This window comes from Lissotriton helveticus, chromosome 11 (assembly GCF_964261635.1).
Source record: "Lissotriton helveticus chromosome 11, aLisHel1.1, whole genome shotgun sequence".
NCBI lineage: Eukaryota > Metazoa > Chordata > Amphibia > Caudata > Salamandridae > Lissotriton > Lissotriton helveticus.
Genome location: NC_136072.1, coordinates 1,134,892,763 through 1,134,907,516, shown reverse-complemented (window position 1 = coordinate 1,134,907,516; position 14,754 = coordinate 1,134,892,763). Strand labels below are relative to the sequence as shown.

The window sequence follows — 14,754 nt, the reverse complement described above, 5'->3', positions numbered from 1 at the left end:
GGGAAGAATTGTCCCGTCCTCGCTCACCTAGACAACATTTCCACTGAGAAATTGTGTTCCTCCTGTAGGACATACATGTCCACCTGATATCTTTACCAGATGGTGATCCATGACTGGATTTCCCGGAGACAGACAACACAGTTGTCCCTCGTGTCATGGTTGGGCACCAGATCAAATGATGCATCAATGGGTCAGCGAGATTCAAAGGGGCTCCTGTGCAGGGTTTTTTGTTTTTTTTGGCAGAGTTTTTTATATAGCGCGAACTTGACTCGAATGGGGTATCAGAGTGCTTTACATAGCACCAATTACGTTACATGAGGACACATTCATTTTTTTTGTTGGGCACGGGGCGATTAAGTGATTTGCCCAGAATCACAGGATGTTTGGCGTCGTTACCAAGACTCGAACCCAGATCCTCAGGTCCGAGGTCGAGCGCCCTAGCCATTAGGGCGCTCGACCAACAGTCAAACTTGTGTTACAAGGAACTTTCTGCGTACAGTCCAAGAGCTTAATTTTAATGTGGCAATGTTCCAGGCGAAGTACTTGGGCAAAATCTTCTTTGCCCATGGATGTTACAGTGACACCTTACTGGCGCATTAAACGGACTCTGACTTCCATGGGCTTGAAGAAAATCAATTTTACTCCTGCGTCTAATGCTTGACCGATCTAGTAAGTACATTTTGCCGCTCTTGCCAGGTGGTGTGTTTTTATTTCTGAAAAGCACCAGTCTGATACCTTCTTGCAAGTAAGTTCTAATGCCAAGGGCTCTGCATGACCCTTGTTCACTCAACCACATAGTTGGGTTTCATCGTAGGCTTTTGCCTTCCCCCAGCTTGTGGTCTGAGATGAATTCTGAAGAGTGGAAATTGCCCTCAATGAGCACGCTGCAGGACAATGAACAATATAGCCGAAGTCACTCCTCTCTGAATCTGTAAATAAACAGGGGGTCAAAAGGCATCTCTACACTACAGACCCATCAGCTGTTCCACTTGAAAACTTCAGCACTGGCCTAGCTGATCCTAATGAGTAAACCCATCACTTAGCTGTATCGCTCTATACGTCCAACTCTTAGCTGTCCAACTAGAACATCATGGGATACCTGTATCCTTCTCCCAGCTGTTGACTTACAGCACAAACATCCATCTCTTTGCTGGGTCCCTAGCATCTCACGTGCCAGTTTGTTCATATGCCAGGAGGGTTACCCATACATTTATTGCCCATAACTGGTAGCACATTTGACATTCCCTCTGTTGGCTGGTTTTCGAAACACCACCCAATACCACCAGGACCTCCACTTGCTGGTCTAAGCACCTTCCCAGCGCAGATATATTACATATGTAATAATCAGAAAATAACACTCAAAATAAATCAAACCACACTGGTGGATAAAAAAAACACATTTAATTTGTTTTTTGGCTGCAATGATCCAAAACTGCTCTCAACAAATTGATCCTCCTCTCGCCTTCAAGCACTTGACTGAATCCAGCCTGGACAATCTTCATATGCTTGACACGAAGCATGTCTAACACACCTACTCCAACACAAAATGCACTGAACAGATGTCACCCTTCTTCCCAAACAATCCTCGAAAAGGTTCAAACTCCAATGGTACTCGCTTCACCTTTTTCTTCAGTTCTCTTTCAAACAGCTAAAAAAAAGAAAAAGATTACAGGAATGTGAGATGTGGAACGGTGTGTGCTTAGGAGATGAGACACTTTTGAGGCTGTTTTATAACAACAAACAACTTAGAACATGTGCATACTTCATTTGCACAGAATGTATTCAGTATACCCCATTTATAGACAATCCGTTCAATAAATACAGTTTGTGTAATTTAGCTGCCTTTCCTTTATTACTATACAAGTGTGTAATAAAATTCTCATCAACTTCAGAGATCTGTGCTTAACCATCTCATTCCTCACCTTATAAGCAAACTCTTTGCACTCATAGTACAACGCTGTTTTGAACAGTGGTTGATGAATCTACATAAAGACTGTAGCTTGCCATACTGGCATTACTTCTGTGTCTGTGGCTCAGGGCAGATGATTGCCACTGCCACTTTTAATTCTGAGGCTCATGGCAGAGAAAAGCAAACAAGGCCCATCCGATTAATCTTACAGGTGATAAAAATACTGTGTATAAAAGTTTGAGGTGAAAAATATGCTGCCCAGTCGTGCACTATAAATGTGGATAAGTAACACCCAGAAGGCGATTGTGATCCAAGGTTTTGAACAGAAGCAGTTAATTAGTTAGAATGAACATGACTCAATAACAGGTTCAATGAAGTTACACAATACTGGGACTGTGAAAAACAACACATAATCCAACATTCGCCACATAATTTGATACTTTTAACAACAATGGATTTACATATGAACTCTACATCACAAAAGAGGACAATAATGGTCCCTAAATAATAAAGACGTTACCCATTTCCTTTCTATAACTCATTACTTTCAGTTGCATCTTTTGTTAAACGTGGCCAGAGTTAAAAACCTATGCACAGCTGAGGAAGTGTATTAATGTTTCATATCAATACAAAAGCAAAAGACAAGTGCCTGAAGGCATAAAGGACAGTGAAATGGAAAAAGTGGAATCGAAAATGCTACTTACAAGTATGAATCTGTTCTTGGCATGTAGAGCTGCAGAATAACATACTTGTGCATAGATCGCCATCTGGTGTTGGGCTCGGATGTTTGCAGTTTGTTGTTGTCTTGGAAAAAGTCTTTGTAGTCATTAGATAGGGGACTCCTCCCTTGGACTACACTGCGCATGGGCATCGTCTCCATGATCAGATAGTTTTTCGCAAGGATGGGAAATGATAGAGTTTGTAAGAAACAGAAAAGATGTCCATGTGGAATGTATCTAAGTAAGATAACACTGGAACAGATAGAGGCACCGGGGGAGACATGAGACTCCTTTGGACGTGATATGTGCGCAATACAAATGTCCAGACTAGACTAGACTAGACGGGTGGGCCTATGTTATTCTGCAGCTCTACATGCCAAGAACAGATGCCTACTGGTAAGTAGCATTTTCTGTTCGAGGCATATGAGCTGCAGAATAGATTTTTGTGCATAGACTGTATAGCAGTGTTTTCCCCTAGGGGTGGTCACCCGTATCTGTTGCAGTTGTCTGAAAAAGTGTTTTAAGAACAGCCTGGCCTACAGAAGCCTGTTTTGCCTGCATGTCTACACAGTAGTGTTTGGTGAAGGTGTGTGTTGTAGACCATCTTGCTGCCTTACAAATGTCATCTAAGGGAATGTTCCCTAAGAATGCAATGGAACCCCTAGTTTGCGTGTTAAGTGCGCTCTAGGAGGAATTGTTAATGTGTGTTTTGCTTTCTGGTAGCATATTTGAATACATTTGACTATCCACCTGGCAATTCAAGCTTTGGAGATGGGGTTTCCTTTATGAGGTGGCGAGAAAGCTACAAACAGTTGGTTTGTTTTTCTAAAGGGTTTAGTTCTGTCAATGTAATAAAGTATAGCTCTTTTGACATTAGTATGTGAAGCCCTCTTTCGGCTACAGAATCTGGTTTTGGGAAACAAACGGGCAATTCCACAGATTGAATAAGATGGAAAGCAGAAATTACCTTGGGAAGAAATTTTGGATTTGTTCTAGGAACCACCTTGTTATGATGGATTTGTAAGAATGGTTCTTGTATGGTTAAAACCTGGATCTCATTTACTCTTCTGAGAGAGGTGATTGCAACTAGGAAAGTTACTTTTCATGTAAGGAACTGCAATTCGCATTTGTGTAGAGGTTCAAATGGGTGACCCATGAGCCTAGTAAAAACAATGTTTATATTCCACACTCGAGAGGGTGGGATTGTGGCTGGAATTATCCTTTTAACGTCTTCCATGAACGCTTTGAAAGCAGGTACCCTAAACAATGAAAAATGTTGTCTGTCTTGCAGGTAAAGGGCAAGGGCAGCAAGATGTAGACTTATGGATGTGTATGCTAGATTACATCTTTGTAGAAGCAGTAAATAGCAAATAATGTTTTGAATTTAAGCATCTAGTGGGTCAATTTTGTTATTGCAGCAAATAACAAATCTTTTCCAATAGGCTGCATAGCAAGCTCTAGTAGGGCGTCTCGCTTCCTTAAGAATGTTCATACAATCCGGTGGGAGGTTGAGGTAACCAAACTCTAGTACTTCAGGAGCCAGATTGCCAGGTTCAGTTGAGCTGGATCTGGATGCCTTATTTCTCCATGGTTCTGTGTAAGAAGCTTTGGGGAGAGCTGTAGTTTTTGGTGAGGAACTACTAAGAGTTCAAGGAGTGTTGTGAACCATGGTTGTCGGGCCCATGTTGGAGCAACTAGGATCATTTTGAGAGACTGTTGCTTGAGCTTCCGCACTACTAATGTGATGAGCAGGAGTGGCGGAAAAGTGTTTGCAAATTTGCCTGACCAGTACACCCATATCGCATTGCCCTTAGACAATGGGTGTGGATACCTGGCGGCGAAGGTTGGGCATTTTTCGTTTGCGTGTATGGCGAACAGACTTATGTCTGGGTGGTGCCACATGTGAAAAAATGGATGAAGAACTTGAGGATGAAGTTCCCATTCATGTATCCGCTGTGTCTTACAACTGAGCAGATCCACAATCTGATTGTGTACCCCTAGAAGATGTTCTGCTAGAAGGTATATTCTTTGGGGGATGGCCCATCACCATATATTTTGCACTAGTTGAGAAAGCTGCAAAGAATGTGTTCCTCCTTGTTTTTGTATATAATACATTGCTGTCATATTGTCTGTGCGGACAAGGACAGTTTTGTTGATGAAATGTGTTTGGAATGATTTTAACGCTAGAAAGATTGCCAATAATTCGAGGTGATTGATGTGGAGCAGCTTTTGTTGAGGTGTCCACCTGCCCTGAATTGTAGGTTTTAGGAGATGGGCTCCCCAGCCAGTGAGTGATGCGGACGCTGTTAGCACTATCTGTCGAACTGGGTCTAGGAACGGCTGCCCTTTGGAAAGGTTGTGTGTTCCACCACTACAGAGAGTGATGTGTGCGGCTGACCACCAACACCAAATCTGAAAGTTGACCTTGAGCCTGGTTCCACTGACATTCTTGTAAAGGGTGCATCGGAAGTCTTGCATGAGGTACTATGAAAATGCAAGAGGCCATCATTCCTATGAGTTGCATAAACACTCTAGCTGGTAGTGAGTGTTGGGGCTGAAATTGTGTTATGAGCGTTTGCATACTGGCTATCCTGACTGGACTGGGATATGCAAGGGCTTTGGAAGGGTCTATTGTGGCCCCTAGATACTGATGTATGTGAGACAGCTGAAGATGTGATTTGGTGAGGTTTATCATGAGCCCCAAGTTGTGTAGCAGATGAATTGTTTGGTGAATGTGGTGAACACACTGACTGTATGACTTGGCTTTTATTAGCCAGTCGTCCAGGTATGGAAACACATGAATTTGTTGTCTGCGCAAGTGGGTGGCTACTACCGCCAGACACTTTGTGAAGACTCTGGGTGCTGTGGTCAATTATAATGGGAGGACCTTGAATTGATAGTGCTGACTGTCCACTACAAACCTTAGATATTTCCAGTGAGCAGGGTGTACAGGAATATGGAAGTAGGCGTCCTTGAGGTCTAGAGTGGCAAGGAAGTCTCCTTGTTGGACCAGTGGGAGGACCTGTTGAAGAGTGATCATGTGAAGATGATCTGATTGTATGTAGATATTGAGAGGTCTGAGGTCTAGTATTGGTCTGAGAGTACCGTCCTTTTTTTGGGATGAGAAAGTAAAGGGAGTAAACCCCTGTGCCTTGATGCTGGAGGGGAACTGGATCTATTGCATGCTTTTGAAGAAGTAAGAGAATTTTCTGTTTGAGGAGCGTTGCACAAGTTACTACTTGTGTAACGATATATCTGTAAGAGACATTAGTTAGTGATAGATTCCTTACCTTAGAATATCCCCAGGCGTCAGACTGGATCTGGAAATTTTTGAGTTGCAGTACCCTTGCGCGTCGGTAGGCGTCGTCTGCGGCTCCGCGTCCGTCGTGGGCGCCGTGATGACGTCGTCGGAGTACTTAGACGCCGCCTCCGCGTGCTGACGTCAGTTCTTAGACACAGCTTTTCCTCGCCAGAAGCGCTGAGCCATGTTAAAAACCAACACTGGTTCCATTGAAACTAGGGCCCTGAAAGGGGATGACCTTAACCCTAGATATCGGTTCGCAGAACGGGGAGGATGGGTGGGTCGGTAAGGAATCTATCACTAACTAATGTCTCTTACAGATATATTGTTACACAAGTAGTAACTTGTGCATCTGAAAGAGACACGTTAGTGATAGATTTCTTACCTTAGAATAGATACCCCAGCAATACCAACCCCGGTGGTGGGTCTGCGAACCAATAATCACACCAGAAAGTCCTGGAGGATGGAACGGCCAAAGAAGCCATCCCTCCGGACTTGACTGTCCAGGCAGTAGTGTCTTGCAAACGTGTGCAGCGAGGCCCACGTAGCTGCCTGGCAAATGTCCTGCAAGGGCACTCTCCGGCCCAGGGCAGTTGTAGTCGCCGTGGCCCGGGTGGAATGAGCCCGCAATCCAACAGGGGGCTCCTTCTTAGCCAAGGAGTAACATGCCTGGATACACAAGATGATCCACCAAGAGATGGTCCGCTTGTGCACCGCTTTTCCCTTCTTAGCGCCCACGTAACCAACAAAGAGTTGGTCATCCACCCGGAACTGGCGTGTGCGATCCAAGTAGAATGAAAGCGCACGTTTTGGGTCCAGGCGGTGGAGCCGCTCTTCCTCTTTAGAGGGATGCGGTGGCGGAAAGAAGGTGGACAAGGTAATAGACTGCCCGATATGGAAGGCCGTGACAACCTTGGGCAGGAAAGATGGCTTAGTACGCAACACAACCTTGTCCGGATGGACAGAAAGGAAAGGGGGTGTACATGAAAGAGCCTGGAGCTCACTCACTCTCCTGGCCGAGGTGACGGCAACCTGGAAAGCAGTCTTCAAAGTAAGAAGACGGAGAGGACAGTTGTGAAGTGGCTCAAAGGGAGAGCACATCAGAAACGTAAGAACAAGGTTCAAGTCCCACTGAGGCATCACAAACGGAACAGGAGGGAACATGTGTGTGATGCCCTTCAGAAAACGAGTTACAATAGGGGACTTGAACAAAGAAGGTTGATCAGGCAGCCTTAAGAAAGCTGAAAGGTCAGACAGGTAGCCCTTGATAGTGCCCAGAGCAGAGCCCTGCTTGGCAAGAGAAAGAAGGAAGAGAAGAACCTCAGAAAAAGGGGCAGCAAGAGGATCCACAGCCTTTGCTGTGCACCATGCCACAAATCTGTTCCACCTGCAGGCGTATACCGACTTTGTGGAGGGACGCCTGGCTGCCAGAATGACATTACAGACTTCAGGAGGCAAGTCAAATGGCCTCAACTGTCGCCGCTCAATCTCCAAGCATGGAGCTGGAGACTGGACAGGTTCGGGTGGAGTACCGTCCCATGCTGCTGCGACAGAAGGTCCTCCTGAAGAGGCAGACGAACCGGGGGATCGACTGACATACTGAGTAGCTCTGGATACCAGTACCTTCTTGCCCAGTCCGGAGCCACAAGGATGACTTGGGCCCGGTCGCGCTTGATCTTCTTCAGCACTCTGGGCAGAAGTGGTATAGGCGGAAAAGCGTACAATAGACCACAACTCCACTCGCGACAAAAAGCGTCTCCGAGCGAGTGCCGCCTTGGAAATTCCAACGCGCAGAACTGATGACATTGCGCGTTCTCTTCTGTGGCGAATAGATCTAACCAAGGCTCTCCCCACTGCTGAAAGAGGCCTTGCGCCACGTCCAAGTTCAGACGCCATTCGTGATCCATCATGCACCGACGGCTGAGTTTGTCCGCCATGGCGTTCAGAAAACCTGCCAGGTGTTGAACCACCAGGGTCACGCCCTGATGTTCCAGCCACTGCCAGAGGCGCAGAGCCTCCTGGCAAAGGGTCCACGACCCCACCCCGCTTTGTTTGTTGCAGTACCACATGGCGGTGGTGTTGTCCGTGAACACCTGCACTACACTCCCTCGAACAGAGGGGATGAATGCCTTCAGTGCTAGATGAATCGCCCGCAGCTCCAAAAAGGTTGATATGGAGCCGGAACTCCGGCGGAGACCAAAGGCCTCTGATCTCCGTCTCTCCCATGTGGCCTCCCCAGCCCTGGAGGGACACGTCCGTCACAACTACGTGCTCCGGTTGAGGAAGGGAGAGGGATCTGCCGCTGACCCAATCGCGGTCCGTGAGCCACCACTGCAGCTGTCTCGCAGTGCCCTCCCAGATCAGGACATGGTCGGATAGGTTGCCCTGATGCTGGGCCCACTGAAACTTCAGGTCCCACTGCAGAGCCTGTATCCGCCACCGGGCGTGATGCACCAGAAGGATGCAGGAGGCCATCAGCCCCAGAAGCCGCAGCGTCAACCTGACCGAGACCCGGGGCAAAGGCTGAAAGAGTGGAATCAGAGCCTGAATGTCCCGAACCCGCTGTTCGGGAGGATAAACCCGAAACTGCGCTGAGTCGAGAACCGCTCCGATGAAGAGGAGCTTCTGAGAGGGGCACAGGTGTGACTTCGGCACAGTGATGGAAAACCCCAGCAGGTACAGGAGGTTTGCCGTCGTCTGGAGGTGGCTGACGACTGTTTGGGGCGAGCCCGCCTTCAACAACCAGTCGTCGAGGTAGGGGAAGACTGAAACCCCTAACCTGCGCAGATGAGCTGCGACCACCGCCATCACTTTCGTGAACACCCGTGGGGCGCTGGTAAGGCCGAAGGGGAGCACGGTAAACTGAAAGTGCTCGTGGCCAACCGTGAACCGCAGGTAGCGCCGGTGGGCCGGCAGGACGGGGATGTGGAAATAAGCGTCCTGCAAGTCCAACGCTACCATCCAGCCTCCTGGGTCCAGGGCAGCTAAGACCTGAGCCAGTGTCAGCATTTTGAACTTCTCCTACCGGAGGAAGCCGTTGACGTTCCGTAGGTCCAAGATAGGGCGTAGGCCCCCTTTGCCCTTCTTGGGTACCAGAAAGTAGTGGGAGTAGCAACCACACCCTACTTCTGGCCCAGGAACGCGCTCAATGGCCCCCTTGGCCAAGAGGGCCGTAACTTCCTCCTGCAGAAGTCGCAAATGATCCCCCGATACACGGTGGTTCTGCGGTGGCATGGCTGGAGGGGTCGCCTCGAAGGGGAGGGAGTAGCCCCTTCGGATGATTTGCAGCACCCACCTGTCCGACGTGACAGTGCGCCAGTGGAGGAGGTGATGGCAAACCCTGCCCCCCACTGGCGACACATGGGCCTGAAAGCACGGACTAGGAGGGTTTTGAGGCGGATGCTGCGGGGGAAGGTGTGGACTGTCCTCGCCGTTGTCCCCGACCGCCGCCACGGCGGTTTCCGCGGCCGCCACCGCGTTGGGTATGATCCTGCGGCGCGTGGCTGGCAGCACGTGTGGGTACACCCCTTCCTTGGCCACGAAAGGAGCGAAAAGCAGCCATTTGCTGGCGCGGGGCCGAGAGCCCCAAGGACTTGGCCGTAGCCCTAGAGTCCTTAAAACGCTGAAGCGCATGGTTTGCTTCGCCAAAAAGGCGACGGCCATCAAATGGCATGTCCTTAAGTGTATTCTGGACATCAGCCGAGAAGTTGGCGGACCTCAACCAGGCGTGGCGACGAATCGCCACCGTCGTTGCCATCGCCCTGCCCAGTGAGTCGGTGGTATCCAGTCCACACCGAATAGAATAAGGTGTCGCATCTCGGCCTTCCACAAGGGCTTGGCCGAGTTCAGCCCGTACCTCCAACGGGCCTTCTGGCAGCACGTCCGCGACCGTATCCCACAGGGAGTGGGTGTAGCGGCCCAAGAGGCATGCGGTGTTGGAAGACCGCAGTCCCAGACTTAGGGAGGAGAATACTTTCTTACCGTATTGCTCAAACCTCTTGGATTCCCTGTCAGGGAAGGCCTCATTAAACGGCAGCAGAGGCTCAGCTGAGCTTGACTGCGGTTTAAGGACCTCAGTGAGGTGGTTAGTCCTCACGGCCGCGACGGAGAGTTCAAGGCACAAGGCCTTGGCCGCCCGCGTCAGCACCACACTATAGGTAGCCCCCTCCTCCGTAGCCACGGTAGGAGGGGAGACAAAACCAGTGACTGGCGAAGTGTCCAGATCACTGGCATCCCCAAGTCCACCTGTCCAGTCCTCCTGGGACTGACACTCCCGTGTCAGAGGGTCCTCAGACCCCTCCCAATACTCCTCATCACCCATCTCCTGGTACTCAGGGGGATCAAATGATGGGGACGGTTCATGGAAGACAAACTCTCTGAACGGCGTCGAAAGCGGCGCCCAGCGGCACCGTTCCGGCGCCGGAACCGGATCGAGGGAGGCATCGGTGGCGACACCTGAGGGACCGGCGTCGGGGAGGTCGTGAGGTCCACCGGCGACGACCCGGATCTGGAACCGGATCCAGTGGGGGGCCTGCGGCACCGTGCCCGAAGGCACCGGCGGGGCTGAAGCACCCGACTGCGTCGGGCCGAAGCCCCGACCCGCTAGGGCCCCCAGACGGGTCTGCTGGGCCCGAAGGCGCCGCGGAGCCCGCCGGGGGAGTGAGGGACCTCATGGCCATGAGGAACCGCTCGATCTCCTCCGGCGTCACGCGCGGCCCAGGGACCGGAGGGTATGGGGCCGGACGCGACGACTCCGACGGAGCCGTGTGGGCGGTGCCACCTGAACCCGCGTCGGGGGGGGGGGGGGGGTCGGAAGAGCGATGACGTCTCTTCGACTTCTTATGCTTACCTGACGACTTCGACCCTGAAGAGTGATGTCGACTTCCGGAGCTCCGATGGCTCCGCTCCCGCGACCGGTCCCTCGACCTCCGTCCGGACCGGGACCTCTCCTGGCGCGGGGCCGACTGCCGGAGTTCGAGTCGCTTGCGGGACCGCTCCCGCCTAGCTTTCGAAGTCAGGGCCCGGCAGTCGGAACAGGTCTTGTCATCGTGGTCGACGCCGAGACAGTGGAGACACCGACGGTGAGGGTCGGTGACCGACATCAGTCGGTCGCAGTCCTCACAGGGTTTAAAACCTGGCATCCCTATCGGCACCGTTCGGAGTCGAAGACTCGAAAAAGAAATGATCAAAAGGGATCAAAAAAGTTTAGTAAAAAAAGACTAAGGTACCACTTTTTCCGGATCTGCGCTGCTGGCGTGGAAAAAAGAAGAACTGACGTCAGCACGCGGAGGCGGCGCTCTAAGTACTCCGACAACGTCATCACGGCGCCCAGGATGCCGACGACGGACGCGGAGCCGCAGACGACGCCTACGGACGCGCAAGGGTACTGCTACGCAAAAATTTCCGGATCCAGTCTGACGCCTGGGGATATTCTAAGGTACGGAATCTATCACTAACGTGTCTCTTTCAGATAGATGTTCCGTGGACATTGGGGGGAGTTGTGGTAAGTTCCAGGCAGTAATCCGGTATTTGTAAAGCGCAAACTACTCACCCTTACGGCTCTCAAGGCGCTGGGGGCCGTTGTGGAAATTAAGTGAGCTATTGCCTAGAGTCACATGGTGCTGAGCGGATCTGCCGCCGGGGATCGAACCGTGAGCCCTGGGCTCCAAAGTCAGCTGCCCTGGCCGCTGCACCACACCTCTCCACCACCAACCATACTGGATAATTTGTCTTATCCACCTATCAGTAGTGATGGAGTTCCAGTTAGGTAGGAACTGTGATGTCTTCCTCCGACCGGAGTGGAATGGTCTGGAGGGAGCAGAGGGAAGTAATTGTTTAGTAGTAGGGGAGGTTTGGTTGTGGTTACCTCAACCTCTCCCCTTGTTATTGTTTCCCCTGTACCCTCCCCTAAAATATCCCTTGTTGGGGGTGTTTGCGTGGGACTCTTGTAGGAGGAGGTAGTGTCTGTGCTAATGTTTTTGGATCTGCCCCTATAAAAGGAGCGAAGAAAGGAACCTCGTGGTGTCTGAGATTGTAATGCTCCCATAGATTTTGCAGTGTCGTTTCGTTTTTCATTTTTTCTAGAGCTGTGTCCACAGCTGGGCCAAAGAGGTGTTCTTGATCGAACAACTGATTTAAGATAGGTGTTTGCACTTCCTGTTTAAAACCAGAAATGCACAACTATGCATGTCTGCCAAGTAAGACACTGGTATTAATAGAACTAGCTGCTGTGTCTGCTGCATCAAGAGCACATTTGATGGATGCATTTGTAATTAACTTGCCCTCTTGGACCATTTCATTAGCTTTAGCTTTGTATTGGTCAGGTAGATGTTGAATAAGATCTTCTAGCTCATCGTAGTAAGCTCTGTCATATCTGGCAAGCAATGCTTGTGCATTAGCTATTCTCCAGTGATTGGCTGCTTGGGAGGCAACCCATAAACCTGATGCATTCACCAGTTTAGACTCTGTCTGGGGGTGGAGCATCACCAGAGGTTTGGAAAATAGCACATTTTCTTGCATTGGAGACCACTAAAGAATCTAAAGGGAGTTGTCCTTTAATGTAGACTGGGTCGTTAGTGGCCGGCTTATACTTTTTATCAATTCGAGGATTGAAAATCCTGGTCCTGACAGGGTCTTTAAATAGGTCTGGTGCATGTTTAATGACACCTTTAAGCATGGGCAATGTATGTATTGTTTTTTGTGACTGAGCAAATGTGTCCAGTAGGAAGTCTTCCTCCATGGGGTCTGAATGTAGTACAACGCCATGGTACTGCGCAGCCCTATTAATGAGCCGACTAAACTATATTGTCATCTGGGGGGATGGCTTAGATGGGTATGCATCTGGATTAGGAAGGTCTGGAGGATCTATGATATTGTTGTAATTGTTCCATGTATCCTGTGGTGGAGTAGTATCATCATCATCAGGGTCATCTAAGGGATCCTTATCACGTCCACCTCCCTCCCCTAAATCATACTCATCCTGTGGTGGTAAGGGTGAGTATGGAGAGAGTCTAGGAGAGTGTATAGGAGAGTGTATAGGGGACAAAGGTTTGGTAGGAAGAATAGGAGAAGAGGGTCTTAGGGGTGAAGTTGCAAAGTCTCTCTTCTTCACAGGTACCTCAGGAGAGTGTGATGTTATGTTATGTTATGTTATTAAATTATTTATTGTGCGCACTATCACTGATTAGTTTCTTGGCGCTGAGATCAACAGTAGCACAGGTCAGGGTGAGTGGTGGAGAGTTAATTAAAATGCTTGTCTAAATAGCCAGGTCTTCAACGCTTTCCGGAAAGATAGGAGATCTTGGCAGTACCGGATCTCCAAAGGAAAGGTGTTCCATAGGCAAGAGTTGCAAACCTACGGCCACCAGCACGTTTGAGTTTGAAAGGGAGGGTCTGGAGGAGGCCTTGGTGGAGTTAGCGAAGGTTGCGAGAAGGAACGTATCTGGTGATTAGTTGGTTGATGAATTTAGGGCTTTTGCCGTGCAAGGACTTAAAGATCATGCAACCTACTTTAAAAGCACAGCGTTGCGTGACCGGAAGCCAGTGCAGTTTAATGAGTAGGGGAGTAGCTGCATGCCACCTTGGTTGCTTTAGAATCAGCCTTGCGGCATAGTTCTGAACCATCTGGAGACGCTTGAGTAGATAGTTGGGAAGACCCAGGTAGATGGCATTCGCGTAATCCAGATGGGACAGAACAGTGGCGATCACAACCTGAGTGATTGCTTCCGACGTTAATAGTCGCCGGACCTTCCGAATTTTTTTTAGCTGAAAGAAGCATTTGGAAACCATCTTGCCCACTTGTGCTTTTAATGAGAGATCGCTGTCCACGATAACTCCAAGCGTTTTGGCCGATGGTGATGGTGGCGGAGCTTGACCCAGATCTGATGGCCAGTAGTGGGGGCCCCAATGCTTGGCGCTGTCCCCAGTCAATACCAATTCGGTTTTACCTGGATTTAATTTCAGCTGGTTTTGGTCCATCCAGGATTTAATAAACCTCATGGTAGACTGGAAATGGAGAATGGAGTTTTCAGAGTTATCGATGGTAAAGAGTAGCTGTAAGACATCAGCATAATTGAAGACTCTCACCTGTTTGTCTCTGAGGGTTTGAATAAGAGGGAGTATATATATGTTGAAAAGGTGAGGTGACATGGAGGAGCCCTGTGGCACTCCACATAAGATGGGCTGTTTAACACCGGTTAGGTCTCCCAGGCGAACCGCTTGAGAGCGGTTCTCCAAGAAGGACCTCAGCCAGCATGCCGCCGTGTCCCGTATGCCGGCCTGTCCGAAACGGTCGATCAAGATGTTATGGTCGACCATGTCGAACGCGGCTGACAGGTCTAGGAGCACCAAGGCCTGGGGGGAGCGTCTATCTGCACAGTCTCGCAGTGTGTCCAAAACTGTGGTGACCACTGCCTCTGTTGAATGTGCTGGCAGGAATCCAGCCTGGTGGGGGTCAAAACAGGAAGACTCCTCCAGAAAATTAGAGAGGCATTTCGCCACGTGTGCCTAAAGGACTTTTGCCAAGTAAGGCAATATGGAGATGGGCCGGTAGTTCGCCTTACAGGCAGGGTCAGCCCCAGGTTTTTTCAAGAGAGGTATGACCGTGGCTTCTTTAAAGGCAGATGTAACTATGCCTGAGGTGAGGGAGTCATTTAAAAGTGCAAGGGCAGGGGCTGGGTAGGTGGAGAAACACTCTTTTAAGATGCGGGGGGGCAGATGTCCAATGGGGAACCAGATTTGACTCTTGTCATTAGTTCCAAGAGATGGACCTGAGTTATGGGCTGAAAATTAGTGAAGGTGGCAGTACTGGTCTTAATTGCCATACC

The 14,754-nt window shown here is 49.7% G+C and overlaps 1 protein-coding gene across 1 annotated transcript in view; it reads right to left on the bottom strand.

The window, feature by feature from the left end:
- Positions 1-1,386: 1,386 nt before the first annotated feature.
- Positions 1,387-14,754, bottom strand: part of NOC4L (nucleolar complex associated 4 homolog) — a 97,980-nt gene continuing 84,612 nt past the window's right edge. Inside the window, exon 15 of the mRNA XM_078667887.1 lies at positions 1,387-1,648. Coding sequence (XP_078524013.1) covers positions 1,532-1,648 — 117 coding nt within the window. The 3' untranslated portion in view covers positions 1,387-1,531. The remainder of the gene's footprint in view (positions 1,649-14,754) is intronic.